The 17,849-nt window shown below is 55.6% G+C and overlaps 1 protein-coding gene across 1 annotated transcript in view; it reads left to right on the top strand.

The window, feature by feature from the left end:
• The first annotated feature begins 13,957 nt into the window (after nucleotides 1-13,957).
• GLP1R (glucagon like peptide 1 receptor) overlaps nucleotides 13,958-17,849 on the top strand; it is a 35,514-nt gene continuing 31,622 nt past the window's right edge. Inside the window, exon 1 of the mRNA XM_045543622.1 lies at nucleotides 13,958-14,088. Coding sequence (XP_045399578.1) covers nucleotides 14,011-14,088 — 78 coding nt within the window. The 5' untranslated portion in view covers nucleotides 13,958-14,010. The remainder of the gene's footprint in view (nucleotides 14,089-17,849) is intronic.

Raw genomic sequence — 17,849 nt, forward strand, 5'->3', positions numbered from 1 at the left:
TAGAAAATAGGACATTTAACGTTTCCTGACTTGTTAATTTGAGCAGTTTCATTATCTGAACGGAAAGGATAATGTGCACAGAGGAAAAACCAAAGGCAAATATTAGCATTTGTGTGGTGTGTAAATAAATGTATGTTTGAAATCAAGGATTTTGAAGAGAATTAGTGGGTTCATTTTAACATACTTTTTCTTGGCTTTCTTGAACCTTCCAGGAGGTGCATTGTATGTTAACTGGAAGGAATATGGCTGGAGAAATTAGCCCTAAACTCCACTTGAGAAGACATGGATTCTGGTCCTGAGACACAGGCCCCTGCCAGACTGCTTCCTTGTCCACATGAAAAAGAGGAAAAAGTAATTGAAATGTTATTTTCAAGAACACAATTCAGGGCCGGGCGCGGTGGCTCATGCCTGTAATCCTAGCACTCTGGGAGGCCGAGGCAGGTGGATCCCTTGAGGTCAGGAGTTCGAGACCAACCTGAACAAGAGCGAGACCCCTGTCTCTACTAAAATAGTAAGAAATTATCTAGCCAACTAAAAATATATATAGAAAAAATTAGCTGGGCATGGTGGCGCATGCCTGTAGTCCCAGCTACTCAGGAGGCTGAGGCAGTAGGATCGCTTGAGCCCAGGAGTTTGAGGTTGCTGTGAGCTAGGCTGACATCACAGCACTCTAGCCCAGGCAACACAGCGAGACTCTGTCTCAAAAAAATAAAAATAAAATAAATAAGGACACAATTCAGAAGGGGGTGAAAGAGAGCAAAAGTGTAAAAAATAATGCGCTATACTAAATGAAAAAAAAAATTAAGAAACTATGGATATCATTTCCATTTGAAATGCCAAAAAAGCCATTCATAGTTAAATTAATTCAATGACTTAATCCTAGGTATCTAATAGAACCTCCAATGTTGTCCTTTTTAAAAGTTAAAAAATATGATCCTGCTTTAGAAATAAAAAGATGCCACATGACAACACTCTAGAAATAGTTAGGATATGTAGCATAAATCCAGAAATATGCACTAATACTGAATGGGTAATGAGTTCACCGGGGGTGTTCCAGGGCTATATAGACACATTGGCTTATGTGCCTTTTCTATGTGACAAATATTGTCCATTCATTAAAAACACTAAAACCTCCCCCCACCCCACCCCGCACCCCCATCTTAGGAGATTTTTGTGCAGGAGGTCCCTGGAAACAACTCGGGAAGAGCAGCCCTTGGGAGGGAAGGAGACGGACCGGGCTGAGGGAGGAGCTGGCCACAAGGCAGCCACGGCAAAGGCGTCAGCCACCGGACAGGCGCTGGGAGCAGGGATGGCCCTGCGGGCTGTCCCTTATGGGGCAGGGGGACTGAGGTTGCCAGGCAGCTGTGAGCTGACACTCTGGCAGCTGGGAGGGACAGCCCTCGACCTGAGGGAATCTGGGCAGGGCTCAGTGTCCACCACCACCTTCCTCCTCCACACTCTCCTCCTTTCCCTCCCATCCCCTTTCCCCACCTCCTTTAATTTGAAAACAAATCACGAACATGTTTTTCCTTGTTTCCTCTCCTCAGAGGATTTTAACAACTTAATTGGGAGTATTTCTGACACCTGCACTCTGTCTCCCTGAAAGGAGCTTTCTGGAATGCCTGAAGCGGCGGGAAAGAGACCTCGGGGACGTGGTTTCTGTCCCATCTTAGAGGCTGGGGAAGAGGGTCCCTGCCTGAGGGAGTCCCTGGACGGAGCAGAGTGGACAGGATGGATTTTGAAAAGACCCCCAAACACAAAGACAACTGAAGTCTGCAAGCCTCCATTCTTAAATTCTCTAAGAACTTTTGAAGGAGAGAGCTGTACTTTGCCTTAGAAAAATTTCTCTTTCCCTTGAGCACACGGAAAAAAGCTGTAGGCTGATGCCACGGCGGTCCAGCCTGGGGAACAGGGGAGACTCTGTCTCAAAGAAAAAGCCAGTCAACTCTGTTGCTCCCGTCTTCCGCGTCGGGCCTGGGCTGCAGAAAGGAGCCGCGCAGTCTCTGAACGCTCGAGTCTGGATTTACATCCCACCTTCTGTGCGGAAGATATCAGTAAGTGCTGCGGAGTGATGCTCGAGACATGACAGCGTTCCACCCTGAATCAATGCCAGTCCCCAGGCTGTTGGCTCAGAGAAGGTGACCCTGAATTCTTCCCTTCTCCCCAGAAGGAGCCAGGGAGGGGCTCACAGTGCCGTCCACCCCTCCAGGGCTTGCAAGATCACCCTTCTCAGGAATGGGGGATGTGGCGGGGTGACAAGGTGACAGTTGTTTCTTTATAAACAGTTTTAATTGAACAGGTATCCTCTGGGAGTGTGGAGATTCCTCCCCACCTCGCATGGGTGCTGTGCCGGCAGCTCCCTGTTCCCTGACGCCACCTCCCCTCACTGTCACCCAGCGGACTGGCACCTCCTTCCCGTTTCCAGGCAGAACCCTCATCTGGCCTGGAGCAGGTGCCTGACGCTCCTGCCTCCCATTTTCTGGCGCCCTCACAGCGTCTTCACGACGGGGTCTGCGGTGGGGACGATGATGGGGACGCTCTTTCCCAGTCTCCCACCGACAGGCCCGAGGAACCTCAGCCTCCTCACACACGTGATTGGGATTTCAACCTGTGTCTGAGGGATAAGGACACCCATCTGTCACGTGTGGTTTCCCTGTAGTCCTTCCTGATTATGCAAAGCCTTTCCTTTCTATTGTTCCTCTTCTATTGTCACCCCAAAGCACATCTGGTGTCCCATCTTGATAAGAACCTGAAGGAGAGGTTGCCAGACAAGCAGGAAACGCTTTTCTCTCTCCTTCTCCCTCCCCCTCCCTCCCCCTCCCTCTCTCCCTCCCCTCCCCCTCCCCCTCCCTCTCTCCCTCCCCTCCCCCTCCCCCTCCCTCTCTCCCTCCCTCCCTCTCCTCCTCTCCTCTCCCTCCCTCCCTCTCTCCCTCCCCCTCCCTCCCTCTCTCCCTCCTCCTCCCTCTCTCTCTCCCCCTCCCTCTCCTCCTCTCCTCTCCCTCCCTCCCTCTCTCCCTCCCCTCCCCCTCCCCCCCCTCTCCCTCCCCCTCCCTCTCTCCCTCCCCCTCCCTCTCTCCCTCCCCCTCCCTCTCTCTCTCCCCCTCCCTCTCCTCCTCTCCTCTCCCTCCCCTCCCCCTCCCCCTCCCCTCCCCCCTCCCCCTCCCTCTCTCCCTCCCCCTCCCTCTCTCCCTCCCCCTCCCTCTCTCTCTCCCCCTCCCTCTCCTCCTCTCCTCTCCCTCCCTCCCTCTCTCCCTCCCCTCCCCCTCCCCCTCCCTCTCTCCCTCCCCCTCCCTCTCCTCTCCTCTCCCTCCCTCCCTCTCTCCCTCCCCTCCCCTCCCTCTCTCCCTCCCCCTCCCTCTCTCCCTCCCCCTCCCTCTCTCCCTCCCCCTCCCTCTCCTCCTCTCCCCCTCCCTCTCCTCCTCTCCTCTCCCTCCCTCCCTCTCTCCCTCCCTCCCTCTCTCCCTCCCCTCCCCCTCCCTCTCTCCCTCCCCCTCCCTCTCTCCCTCCCCCTCCCTCTCCTCTCCTCTCCCTCCCTCTCTCTCTCCCTCCTCCTCCCTCTCTCTCTCTCTCTCTCTCTCTCCAGAGCAGAGACCTAGCTAGACTACGTCAGAAGCTTTGTCTATTATGTGTCATCCCCTCCCCTGGGGAAAATAGTCACTTTTAGTTTTTTTCCACGTTTGTGGGATTTTGGTAGAGAGTAGACTTGCTCTTTCTGCCTGGTCTGCTTGCTCCGGAAGCCCACGCCAGCCCTCGTCCGCCAGCCGTCCGCTGTGGCCTTCCCTGGTGGGGCTGGGGTCCCTCGCTCCTCCAGGTCCCTCCTCTGCCCACGGAGCACTGAGCTGTGGGGAAGCTGGCCCAGGAGGTGAGCAGGTGACTTTTCTCGTGGGCCCTGCCCTCACCTATCACACCCACCTGCCCACTCTGCCCTAGGGGTCCTGGGAGGGGCTGACGCCTGCAGGAGGAGGGTTGTGCTCACGTCACTGACCCCAGAAGCCATGCCGGGGGACAGCAGGTGGCCCCCAGCAGCTCCAAAGGCCACCTCTCTCAGGGCCAGTCTGTGATGTTTCTTCATTCTCTTCCCTCCATTCTGGAGGAGGGATGAGCTCTGTGGGGGAAGCAGAGGGCACAGGTGGAAGGGACCAGGGAGCCGCCACACCTGCCTCATGACATCCTTCTAACAGCCCTGGAACAGTTCTGGTGCCAGTGGCAAGATGGCACCAGCCTGACATACTATGTGTTCCCCTAAACGAAGTATGTGAGCATGTCCCCTCTTCAGCAGAAAAGTCTAGGCTCTTTTAACACTCAGAGTGGACTTTGCCTGCAGCATCTTTCTGGGAAATTCTGACTCAACCAACACACGTGGCCATGCGGACCTCAGACCACACCACACTCCATTCTCATCTGTACCATCCTGTGGTATATATGTCTCTGGGTCAATTTATGTATTAATTTGTCACTTGGTGCATAATATTTAGCACTGTGACAAAGAAAACAAATAAGCCATTCCTATGAGGAATTGATTTTCCCTTCCACATCTGTTCATGAAGACATAAATCTAAAGTTTTGCTACTTTAAAGCCTTCAATGCAAACATAATCTACAATTGCGAGGCTTTGAAGTTGGGCTTCTCTGTCAAAAGATGTTTATAGACCTGATCCCTGGAGCCTGGCTGTTCATATTGCACCTCCAGGCCCCAGAGACATCGATTACCTCTGAGGTCCTTTCCAATGCATTGCAGTCAAACGTGATGGTGGCATGTGACGTGCCTCTTGTGCACAATGAGCTCTGTACGAACCCTTAGGAGAGACGCAAGAGCCACAAAGGCATGGGCACGTGATGCAGCAGAGAACACAAACTCTGCACACAAATAGCCACCACGTAAGTCAGAAAGTGCCCATTGCCCTGAAGATGAGGTGACATGGGAACACAGAGGGAAGAGACTTGACTTCTTTGGCAGGATCCCAGGTCTATGGAGACGGAAGAATTTAGGGGGAGCTATGACGGATGGATGGGATTTGACCAAAGGAAATAAGGGAGGAGAGCATTTTGGGAGGGGGACAATGGGAACACAGGCCAGAGGTGGGCAAAGGCGGGCTGAGTTGAAACCAGGCAGAGAGCTCCATTTGGCTACGGCACAGGACACATGAGGGGAGCGCTGGGAAGAAGGCTGTGAACGTGTAACCCTGGAGGCTCAAGAACGCTGTGGGTGTGACTGTGATCCCCTTATGCCCAGGTGGCATTTTGCAGTTTCCAAAGCTCTTTGACACCCATTACCCCATTTCATTTTCACGACAGTCCTGTAACTAGGCAATAGCAGGGATTATTACACAGATGAGAAAACTGAGACTCAGAAAGTTAAGGTGATCTGCTGTAGGGGACGAAGGAAAGTAGCAGAAGAACCAGGACGAGACCTCAGGTCTTCCAACACCCTGACCAGGGTCTTTCGCCTACACCAGACGGCGGTAGGGATGCTACAAGAGAGCTTGCAGGGACTCTCCTCGGTAACTTCTCATGCTGTAAGTTTGTGGATTTTTTTGTGTGTTGGTTTGCTTTCAGGTTGAATTTTCTGATTTTTCTTGTGTAAAGGCACTGTGTGGCAGCCACCCTGGATACTCCGGTGTGGGTCAGTGTATTCCTGATAGGGAGACTGGGGAATAGTCTCTCTCGACACGTCAGCACTGCAGGTCTTTGACGTGGCATCAAAGGTGGCCTTGGCAAAGCTGGTATAACAGTAAACACCTACCAGCAGCAGCCACTTCTTGGGCACTGGGCTAAGACAATGCAAGGAGGCAGGCATGAGGCAGGTTAGCACAGGACTCCAGTGTCATGTCACCACGCATGACACCATGTGGGGCTTGCTGGTCTTGTCCCCCCCTAGTCTAGCCACACCAGGGTGATGGTCAGCACGGCAGGTGACAGTGGGTAACTCCTTGGGCCACTCGACACCCAGGCTGACATTATCGCTGTAGTCTCCATTGGTGACAATTGCCTTGAACCGGGTCCACTGGTCAGGGTATGTCTGCTCCTTCATAAGCATGGTCTTCAGAACCATGGCCTTGAGGGAACAGGTTCCTGGGAAAAAGTCAAGTATCTCAAACTCCTTGAAGGGCAGGGAGAGGAGAGAGACCTTCAGGGATTTGATCTTCATGTCCTTGATCTAGCAGCTTGGCTGGTGATGGAGACCCACCCCACCTTGTCCTAGATTTGCCTCCACAAGCTCCAGAGCCTGAGCCTCGGTGCTGAGCACAGCCAAGCCCCCGGCCACAGCTGTGCTGCCAGTGCCTGCCCAGGAGGACACCCGGGCCGTCTCGGCCTCCCGTAGCACTGGCATCATCGGAGAGCTGTTTGTGCACTTCCCTGTCATGAAACTGCCATGCTTGAAATTAATTCTGTGAGCCCACTCCCCTGAGGAGCCCCCCCACCCCCCGAGAGCACCTGGATGGCAGGGGATTGGACATCCGAGTCATTAGGTGCTGGGTAGGTTCATCAGCTTTGTTTGCCATCCCATTTGGCAAATGAGCCAGAAACCGGAGCATGGGTGAGTGCATTGGAGGTGAGGGCTTTCAGCACAGGGGAGGAAGTGACTTGAGAGGGCCTTGCAAGGGGAAGGAATGAGGCAGACTCTGTCCTTGGAAAATGACACCTGCCAGGCAAAGCCGCATGTCCACTGGAGGCCAGGTCTAGAGATCGGAACAAAACACAAGAGGGAGACTCCAACTTCCCCCAACCGTAGGCCAAATTCTGATGCTTTTCCATGGCACAAGTCAGACAGGACCAAGAGAAATGACCTGGGATGGGAATGAGAGCTTCTGGGCTGTGATCCTGTGGACAGGTGGGAGGTATCAGAAGGGTCAGTCCTAGAAGGCTGCAGCTGCTTCCAGCAGGAGCTGGGCGTGACCGTGAGGTCCAAGATGGCTGGAGATGACCGCTGAGCCCACACTCGGAGAACAGATGACCGCTGAGCCCACACTCGGAGAACCAAGGCATGCTGGTGCCGGTTGCTGAGAGGAGTTGGCCCAGAAACTTACAGAGCTTCCATTTTCTTTTATTTAGGAGAGGGGAGTGAGTGGGTCATCAAATTCCTTTCATCTGGAACCAGGGAAGGTAATTTTGTCCAGTCTGAATGTGGCCAGTGAGAGGGAGACCCGGAAGGCCTTGCCGGGGGTCCTGTGTACCCCAGAGCTCCTCCTTCCTTGCCTTAGGGGACCCTGAGGAAGCATCATGGTGACCTTTACTCCGCCCTGGAGGTAATCCTGGCTCCTGAAAGCCAGCGACAGCTTCTCCAACCCCCACTCCAGAATCACTCTTTTCTGAGAGAATTCTGGTGCCTTTCGGCTCTGTCTCCCCCCCTGGCTGGTCCGAGGAGAGCTGGAGCTGGGAGAGTTTCTAGGAAGGCGGCTGCTTGGGCCAGGTACATGTCAGTCTGAGAAAACCTCTCACTTTAGACCTGAGAGGGTTGACACTGGTTTTATTTCTCATTTTGGTGGCAGTAGGTTTCTCAGCCATGACGGAGGCACTGACAGGCTACAATGACACAGCCTCGTGTGACACTTCTTTTTCATTTGATTTCCAAATGTGTGAAATTTGGTACATTTCCTGTTTTCCCAGAAGAGCTTTAATTCTGTGAAGGAGCAGCGTGGGCTCTGTCATAACCACCCCTCCCCAGCTCCCCATCTTCTCTCCAGAGGAAAAGGTGGGGAGAGCTGGGGGGTGAGGGAGAGCTGGGGGGTGAGGGAGAAAGCAGGGCCAGGTGGACAAATGAGTCTGCTCCCAGGGCCCAGGAACCAAGGCCAAGAGGACCCAGGATCCCCTGTGAGATGCTGCGATCCACTGCACATGGTGGAGGAAGCAGGGGAGGAGGAGATGGGCCCAGAGCAAGGAGCCCCATCCATGTCATTGCAGCTGTATAGAGGGGACTTTCAGAAGCCCTCTGCCTGGACTAACCAGCCCTGCCCCTGGACAGGCTCAGGGGCACATGCCAGCTGTGTTTGTCAGGGTAGGCTAACTGCAGTGACAAACAGCCCCAAATCTCAACAGCTTGGCACTTCAGTCCAGCAGAGGTTGGCAGGAGGATCTGCTCCACACAGTCATTCAGAGACCCAGACCCCTGCTATCTTGTGGCTCCACCGTCCCCAGGGCCTTGGCGTTCTCCACCAGATCCTCTGTGTCCAGTAAGGTAGATGGAGGGAGAGAGGGTGCGGGGGATTCTGTGAGGGATTTGTGGGCTAAGCCTGGAAGAGACCTACATCACTTTTCCCTACGTTACATTGGCCTCAAAACATCAAGAGAAACTGAGAAGTGTGGTCTCAGCATTTCATGGGTTGAATTGTGCCCTCCCCCACAAAAAAGATATATCTTGAAGTCTTCACTCCCAATACCTTAGAATGTGACCTTATTTGGGAATATGGTCTTTGCAGAGATAACCGTGTTAAAATGAGATCATTAGGTGAGCCCTAATCTAAGATTATTGGCATTCTTTATTTTTCCTTTATTTTCTTCTTGTCACTGATGAAGCTCATGGCATTCTTTACATAAAATAGAAATTCGGACACAGAGAACCTTGCACAGAGGGAAGATACATGAAGACACAGGGAAAACACCATCTACAAGCCCAGGAATGCCTGAGGCTCTCAGAAGCTACCAGAAAGGCATGCAGATTCTCTCTCATGGTTCTCAGAAGAAACCAACCCTGCCACCCCTCAGACTTCTGGCCTCTGGGGCTGTGAGACAATAAATTTCCGTTGTTAAGCCACCTAGTTTGTGGTACTTTGCGATGGCTGCCTGGGAAGCTAAGATATGCTGTGTGCCCAGGTTTGGGGCACAGCCAGCCAGCTCTGCGGTACCATCTTCTTGTCAGAGGGAAGGGGACAGATGGCTCCTGGGGCAATACCTGCCGTCCTTGCTGGTTCTACAACTCCTGCTAAGGCCCTCTCCCCGTGACCCTCTCCAGCCCCTTCTCTCCCCTTCTCCCCACCCCTGCCACGAGTCCCTCCCAGGAGGGACTGAGAAAGCCCTGGTCACTCCTGGCTGGAGTCCCATGTGGAGGAGAGAGAGGAACTTTGCTGTTCTTACCTCAATTCTTTCTTTCCTTTGGTCCAGAGTGTTGCACAAATCCTGCCAACACCTTCCTAAGTGACCTCAAGCAAATCCTCTCTTGTGAGATTCAGTTCCGTCCCAGTAAAGTGAGTGTGATCCCACTGACTTCCCTCTCAGCAGAGGAGCCAGTTATGAAAACGATGCTGTAGCACTTCGGAAATACAGCGTCCTGCATCCGCCCAAGAGAGCAATAATCACTGTGGCTCAAGAGGCTGTAAATCCTCCGCTGACTGCCGGGAGCTAGCTCGGGCCCAGCACCTGGTAACCGCGGCTGGTGTGGTGAATGGGGGCAGCAAGAGTGCACCCCACCGCAAGTGGGAACAGCCCCTTGGGCCCGGCAAGCCTCTTTCCTTCTAGACCTGGGGGATCTGGCTGGAGCCGCCTGGGCCAGGAAGGGATGTACTGAGCATTAGCAGTTGTACCTGCTGCGTGCTGAGACCTAGCACAGCTGGTGCACCAACAGCAGGGAAGATGGAGGACGTGGGGAATACTAGCAGCGTTAATGCTGCCATTTACTGAGGTCTTATTTGTGCCAGCTTCTGGGCAGGTGCTGTTTCTGGTCATCAGACCATCCTGCAAGGTGGTAGGTTGTGCAGTCATTGTGTGTGTGCTGGGTGGGGGTGGGGGGGGCGGTGCTTTGCATCCGGGCTCTCCTGGGCTCTCTCAAGCCATCTTGGGCTAGTTACTTAACCACTCTGGGCATAAGCTTCCTCATTTGCAAAATTGGGATAAAAATGATCCCACTCCACAACCCAGGGTTGCTCCCGGGAGTGCCGGGTCAGGGGGCAGAGGGCAGGGTCTGAGAAGAGAAGCAGGAGGCAGAGGGGTGGAGCTCCTGCCCGCAGGGGCATCCTCTATGACACTTCTTCACCCTGGGACGTACTGGCAGCCAGGCTCTTCTGGGAGAAAGCGGATTCCTGGGCCCAATGCTGAGGTCTCTGCCTCCTCCCAGCAGCGGATCTTCACACTCTGGTGACGGCCAGGCTGAGGGCGATGGTGAGCATTAGACGAAATAACACACGCAGCTCCTAGAACAGTGCCTGACTCGAGGCCAGTGCCTGGTAAACGGTGGCCCTTATTATTGTACCCATGTTAAAGATTACGAGGCCAAGGCTTAGGAATAGTAGGATACACAGTAAGTGACTGAGATGGATTTGAATCCAAGGCTGTCAGACTCCAAGCTCTGTGTGTAGGTATGTGTATGCACACGTGTTTACATTAGGCTAGAAGATGCTGGTTCTCCCTTCATCGTGTCGCCCAGAACATGGATGTGATCTTTAACCTTGGGAAGTAAATGAGTTTCTTAGGGACATGGAGTTTGGAAAGAAATCCGAACTCTGTGAGCGAGAGACACCTGTCTTTTCTAGCAATTTCCTCTCCTCGCTCCGTCCCTCTCCCCTCTCTTCCCTCTCTTTCTCCTCTCTCTCCTGCCTCCTCCCAAGTGAAAGATCTGTCCTGCCTATGGGCCAGGTCTCTCTACTAAGGACAGGGATCCCCTGTCAGGGACAGGAGAAGGCGGGGTGGCCTGCTCTCAGGTCAGCCTCCACAGGGGAAGGCCTTGCAGCATCTTTTCTTCAGGTGCAAACATGAATTGTTCCCATTCCCATTTCTGAAGGCAATGTGATTGCCAACTTTTCTTAGTGGAAGCTGATGGTGCCCTACCCTAGGGCCACTGGAGAAGCCTTGGGCGTGAGGGTAAGTGGCAGGTCCCAGAGCTCTGGGCTGCAGAGGAGGGAGCCACTGGGGTGGTGTTCCCGAGACAGCCGGGCAGAGCTGGAGCCCGCATCCTCTGTGCTGCCACTAACCCAGCTGCCTGGCGGGAGCTTCTGCACCAGCTGTGGGGGCACGTGGACCTGGGATGAGTGCCAAGTCTGCTCTTATGAGAAACTTACTTTTCATCCCTGAACCTCGGTTTCTTCATCCATAAAATGGGCATCAAAATACTTACCCATAATACTGGATGAGACCAGTGTACACCAAGCATTCAGCAGCTCCTGGTCAGAGGGGAGGCTCGGTAAGTAGTAGCTATGGCTTTCATTTTCAGGGTTATCGTTAACAGTTTGGCAAACGGTGTTCCACCTGTTCAAATCTCTGTTCTTAGGGAGCCTGTCCTGGCCTCTGCTCTAAAGAGCCTTAGCAAGGGGCCTGATAGCAGTGTGGGTAGAGGAGAAAACTGTATTCCCGAGTATACACTCTGTCCTAGCATCGGAGCAAACGCAGAGGCTTCTGGACCCCCAGATGTTAAAAAGAGAGACTGGCCCCGTGGTCCCCAGATACCCTTGTATGCCCACTGTCTTCAGCGGGGCTCTCCCAGGAGTAGATTGTAAGATAAGGATTCAAGAACAAATAGTTTGTTTGTATTTGGGAGGTGACCCCAGGAAACACTAGTCCCACACTGTTGGAAAGTGAGACAGGCAGGAAGGAAAGCCAACACTGGGTGCATGACTGAGCAGGTGACTCTGTGGAAGCAGGGGATCCATCGCACTCGGGACCTCTAGAAGACTGTGGCACATACCTCTGAGCTGTCCGATCCAAGGGACAAAAAGCTGGGGTATTTATCCACCACTCCTGTCCCCATGGCTGACAGCTGCTCCTAGGGGCTCCTACCCTGCACTCGCTGGACACAAAAAGGTTCCTCCCAGCCCGAGAAAGCCCCTGGCAGAGAGAAAGTCGTCTTTTAAGTGCTGAGGCTGGGACTTCCAGAGCATCTGCTCATCACAACTGTAATACAAATGACTCAAATAATTACTTGTTTATTGTGTCCCTCCTGCATGAGAATATAGTCTCTCTGCAGTTAGGGACACCATCACCAGTTGCATCGGCTGGACCTAGCTTAGTGTCCGGCATGTGGCAGGTGTTCAATAGATTTTTACTCAATAAATGTAATCTGGAAGTTGATAAATTCATGGTAAAGATCTCAGTCCTGTCTGAAAACCTTCTCTATCTCCTTCTCTTCCTCTCTCTTCTCCCCACACCAACCCTGATGTAGCAGAGCCTGAAAATTGTTTCCCAGTATCTTTCTTATTTGTTTTATTTCTCTGCCTTCTAGAGTATAAAAGTCCCAATATTTAGCCTTGCCCATGACTGCCTAGAATGAAGGATACTTTCCCAGCCTCCCGTGCACCTAGGAGTGCCCGTGTGACTGAGTTCTGACCAGCGGATGGAGAATTGATGTGGATGGCCTCCCTTTCATGATGTGCCTTCATGGGTGGAGATGCACTCATCTTCTTCCCTTTCCTCCTTCTTGCTGGCTGGAATTTGGATGCTGTGGCTGGAGTTGGAGCAGCCACCTTGGAGCAGTAGGTGGAGGCCTTGGACCAGAGAATGGTGGGGCCTGGGAGAGCCAGGTGGTGATCACTCTGGTGATCAGGGAGCAGCCACTCCAATGCTGGGCTGAACCTCTGGCTCAGGACTAGGATGCGCAGGAGCCCGGCCACCAGCCAGCTTTCAGCGACAAGCGGCCCGCCTCCCACGATCGGACCCCAGCCTCCTTCCAGGTTCCGCAGCTCGGGAAAGCCAAACCTCCCTCCGCCTGCCTATTCAGGATAACCCGTGAGAGAGCCCTTGATTATGCTGTTGTTATTTGGGGTGGGGTTTTCTGTCACTCGAAGCTGAACAACCTAATCCTAGGTGACACACAAAAGGTGCCTGGCAGACTGACCTCTGGGCAGGGAAGGGAATAAATGACCATCAGGTGGTGGAAGTGCAGCTGGAGACAGGGAGAGGGGGCTCTCCTGCCGTCTGGAGCCTGTGGCTCTCTCACCGGCTGTCTCCCTGCCTGGGCTCAGAGGGGTTCAGCCCCCCTCAGGACACTGAGAAGGTCTGTTCCCTCCCCCAGGAGCAGCTGCTCCCACAAAATCCCTTTCTCTGTGGATGATCCAGACACGCCCCGTGGCAGGTCCAGGGCTGGCGGCCACCGTGACCCACACGTCCTAACAGTGGCATCAAGGTTCTTTGGAGGGGGATCCTCTTTTCCCATCCCCACTTCTCAAGCGCATGAGGGAGGACACAGCCAGTGCCCTCTTAGCATTCCCTTCCCGCTTGCTGGGTGTACGCAGGGAAGCTAAGCGCCCGGGTGCAGGCTCTCTGCCCTGTGTGGGGGGCGTGGGGGTGGAAACAGAGGCAGGTAAAATGGAGTCTCCGCCAAGCAGGGAGACAGAGATACGGGAGGCGCAGAGAACAACCGTGGGTACAAGAGCAGGACGCTGGGGCTGCAGAGCGTGAGCAGGGAAGCTTCATCCCTCCCTGCCGCAAAGCCCTGAAGTTCCCAGGTGGAGGGAACCTATAGACCCTTCGACTGTCACGGCTCTGTTGCCTCATCTGTCGTTGTCTCCCCAGCCCCATCCTTGACTCGTCCTGGGCCTGCCTTCAGGACAGAGCCTGAGCATGCGAGGACCCGGGGAAGGGTAACTCCGCTGCTCTTTCCCACTAGTCTCGCCCCGCTGCAGATGCGCTTTCCAGGAGTGATCTGCTGAGCCGCGTGACCTTGGACAAGTCCCATCCGCTCCCCGGGCCTCAGTTTCCTCGGGTTATCCCGAATAGGCAGGCGGAGGGAGGTTTGGCTTTCCCGAGCTGGGGAACCTGGAAGGAGGCTGGGGTGCGAGCGTGGGAGGCGGGCCGCTTGTCGCTGAAAGCTGGCTGGTGGCCGGGCTCCTGCGCGTCCTAGTCCTGAGCCGCGCTCGCTCGGAGCGCAGTGCCCGGGACCTCCCTGCCCGAGACGGGCCGAGGGGCGCTGCTGGGCTGGCCCAGGGGCCTCAGCCGCCTGGGACGGAAGACCGGGGACCCCGCCCGGCCCCTCCCGCGGGCGGGGCGGCCCCGTGTCGGCTCCTCCCCCGCCGCCCGCCGCCCGCCCGGGGTTAGTCGCCGCGCGCGGTTCCGCAGGTGGCAGCGATGGCCCAGTCCTGAACGCCCCGCCATGACCGGCGCCCCCGGCCCGCTGCGCCTCGCGCTCCTGCTGCTCGGGGCGGTGGGCAGGGCCGGCCCCCGCCCCCAGGTGAGACCCGGGACCCCGGCAGCCAGGCGGGTGGTGGCGCTGCGGGCTGCAGGCGCAGTGTCCTGGCAGGGGCAGCCAGGACTTGAGCGAAACTCCGCGACCGCAGGCGGGGGGATTGGAAAGCCTGGGGGGGAGTAGGGACTGGAGAGTTGGGTGTCCCTGGGCTGGGCGGCCGAGGTGGTGGCTTGGGCCACGGGTGACTCCCGCAACCCCAGCGAGGCGCCCACTTCCTCGCCCCGAGGGCCGCTCTGCCAGGGCACCGGCTGGCCCGCGGCCGCCCTCGCCGACTTCTGCGCCGCGTCTCCCTCCTCGGCACACCACTTTCCCGAGTCCTTCTCCTCCTGAACCCCGGACGTCCCCCACCCCACACCATGCCCCCGACCCCTCTCCCGCGGTGCCTCCCCCACGACCGCCCGCCCGCCCGCTCAAAGACCCTGAGAAGGCTCTGGAAGGGCTGAGAGGGCCAGGGTGTGCAGACCCGGCCGGCGGCTCCTTACCCCTCCTCACCAGCCTGGGGCACAGCCTTTGATTCATAGTCCTGGGGACCCTGCAGTGGCAGCTTGTCCTTCCCAGTGACCTCCCAGATGGAACTCGAGCCCCCATCCCCAGCCCCTGCAGCAAACAGGCAGGAGTCTCTGCGCTTTTCTGGAAGCAGCCAGCCCCCCTCACACACTGCTCCCCTCCCCTCCCATTCCGACCCCTAGACTGGCAAGAGACACCAGAACGCATTCTGGGACACACAGGAACACCCTGGCCTCCTTAGTAACACCAGAGAGCAGGCCACAGGAGGGCCCCTGCAGCCCCTCTCTCCTGTCCTCCCTACCTTCCCCGGCTCCTGAGCTGGGGGCAGTGATCAGTTGCTTTGGGAGAGGGGAGTTGTCCAGAGATGCTGGGACATGCTTGAGCAGAGAAGTGGCTTGGGTGCCCTGTCCTGCTCAGGAAACAGTCTCTTCCTATCCCCTCCCCACTCCTACCCCCAGACATAATGAACTGAGGTCTTCAGGGAGTGGCCTGCACACGCCTTGACATTTGTCCCAGGACAGGTGAGAGGCAATCTGCCCACTGCCTTGGTGAGGGCAGACTCCACCCTGGCTGAGAATCCAGACGTGGACAGATGTGCCTCTCAGCTAGGGTGTCAGCACATTTTCTGCCCCCAAATTCTGTTACAGACTCATCCTCTCCCAGTCCCTGTTCCCCAGCCCAGCTACTGACCCTAGCCCCAGGAGACACCCTCCCTCCTTCTATGGCCCCTTCCCCACAGGGCCTTGTCTTTTCTGGTGTAGTTGGGATCTTTTGGGGGACAGGGACGGGGGCAGGGCTGCAGACCCGTTACACGTTCTCGCTCATCTTTACCTCTTCTTATGTGCTGGCTGTGGGAGGCTCTGCCTCCGGGTCCCATCCCACCCCAGACCAAGTTTGCAGCTCCTGTTGGGATTAAGGGAAGAAAGCAAAAGGAAGACAAAAGCTTCTGCAGGTTACTGGCCTTCCCAAAGTCCCTGTTCCCGGTTGGTGTCAGGACCTTGAACCTGCCCTTTCCTCTGATCCCCTCTCATTCCTCAGCCCCAGGCCTCAGGCAAAGGCTGGGTGTCCCAGGGCCACGACAGGACTGGTGGGCAGAGAAGGACAGGAGGAGACAGGCCCTGAGCAGAGAGGGTGGAGCCCTGGAAGGATGCTCCTGGTGTGGGGCACCAAGCATCCCTGGGAGCTTTGAGGACAGACTGCAGTAATTATGACACAACCTCGTGCATGCCTATGACACTCTAAAAAATGGTCAGTTTTGCATTTTATTTTCTGCCCATGAGGTCAGCAAGATTGGTGTTGCTGATGGGGACATGGACGCTCAGAAGAGGGTTCCGTGTAAGGTGGCCCAGCAGTTCAGGGGCCGGGAGGAGCAGGGGCTGGGCTGGCGCCTAAACCTCCCAGGCAGGCGGGACTGGAGGAGGAGCTCTGGGAGCGAGTGGCACATGGGCGGGTCGGGAGGCTGGAGGCGGCCTCCCTGCAGGTAGGGGATGGCAGAACTGACTTCTGAACAAGGTGGCCTAGGCCGCCCCTTCACTGTTGCTGGGACGCCCACTCCCTTCCCGTTTCTTACCTCCCGCAGGCCCCCACGAGGGAGCTGTCTACTGAGACAGGCAGGCCTTTGACACCCAAGGTTAAAACCAGATGGAACTGGGTTCAAATATCAGGTCTGCCATTAGCTGGTGATCTTAGGTAGGACACTTGTCGTCCCAAATCTCAGTTTCCTCATCTGTAAACAGGAATCACAAGTTTGAACAGGGTTATGGGGAGGACTGCGACCCTGACACCCTGAAATGGCAGCTTTATGCACTGGGGGAACCTGACCCGTTTGTCCTTGGGAATCTGGACGTGTTCTCCAGGACTGAGGGCGAGGACCCGGAGAGGGGCTGTCCGAGGCCCCTGGGCCTCTAGTGAATGGCACTGGGGTCCAGCGCTGCGCCTCGGTCAGTGTGGGCTTTGTTCTGAGCTGGGCGCCCTCCCGGACATGGAGCCAGGGTTGGGGCCGGGGCAGGAGCGACTGAGAAACCACATCCTGCCCTCGAATGCCTTGTGCTGAGAAAAAACAGGCCCTTCCTGAGCCGCAGCCTGGCCCTGGGCAAATTCCTGTGTGTGTGTGTGTGTGTGTGTGTGTGTGTGTGATGGAGAGGTACAGACACAGAGACAGGTAGACAGAGGTAGAGACAGACTGGGGGAAAGGCCGTGGGCTGTCTGAGCCCCCGTTTCTCTGTGTACAGGTACATGACCCTGTGTGTGACAGTGTGCTTGTGTGGCAGTGAGTCCCCGTGTGGGCAGCAGCATGTCAGCGTGTAGTTGTATGTCTGACAGTGTGTACGTGTTTGTGACCCTGTGTGTGATACTGTGTCTATGGGGGGTCTCTGTGTGTGCATGTGACGTCTTGGTGTGTGAATGGGTGTGTATGCTGGTGTGTGTCCATGTGTGTGGGAGAGATAGTGTCCTTGTGCTAGAGTGTCTACGGCAGTTCCTGTGTGTGTGTGTGTGTGTGTGTGTGTGTGTGTGTGTGTTGGGGCAGTGTCTCACCGTGAGTGTGTGCCTGGCACTCTGTGAGCCCCTGTGTGTGTTGGAGAGACCCTGTGTCAGTGTCTCCGTGATACGAATGTGCTTGGTGGCATGTGTGATGCTGTGTGTGACCGTGTATCCGCATGAGAGGTCTTGTGCCTGTGAGAACGTATGTGCAGTTTTCTTTTTTAAAAAAATCTTTCTTTGTATTGTTTTTTAGTAGAATTACTACCACACTGAATGTATGTGAGTTTTCATCACCCTGCCCCTCTGTTCCGATATCTAAAGCCCTTAAGGAAAAAAAATGGGGTTGAAGAGACAGCCTCACCCTGCAGGTGATGGAAGGCATGACCTGGGCTCTGGGAGGTGACAGAGAGAAGGGAGGCTGGGGTCCCGGGACCTGGACCTGGCTGGGGAGCCCTGAGTGTGGAACCCTCCTTCCCCCTCCTGAGAGGCTGTCCCCGCTTCCCTGCCCCAGCTGCCCGGAGAGGCCAGGATCTCTTTCTTCCTTCCCCTCAACCAAAACAGTTTCCAGAAAAGGAAAGAATCTGACCCACTTATCCACACTGAGAAATAGGGGGGCCTTTTCAGGTTGGCAGCCAGTCCTTGGAGAGGCAGTGCCTTCCCGGGGTGTTGCTTCTCCTCTGCTCTCCTTGCTCCCCACGGTGCCCACTCGCACAGCGCTGAACGGTCAGAAAGATTTTCACCTACCTTATCTGGTTGGG

This window comes from Lemur catta, chromosome 2, assembly GCF_020740605.2.
Source record: "Lemur catta isolate mLemCat1 chromosome 2, mLemCat1.pri, whole genome shotgun sequence".
In the NCBI taxonomy this organism is placed as follows: domain Eukaryota; kingdom Metazoa; phylum Chordata; class Mammalia; order Primates; family Lemuridae; genus Lemur; species Lemur catta.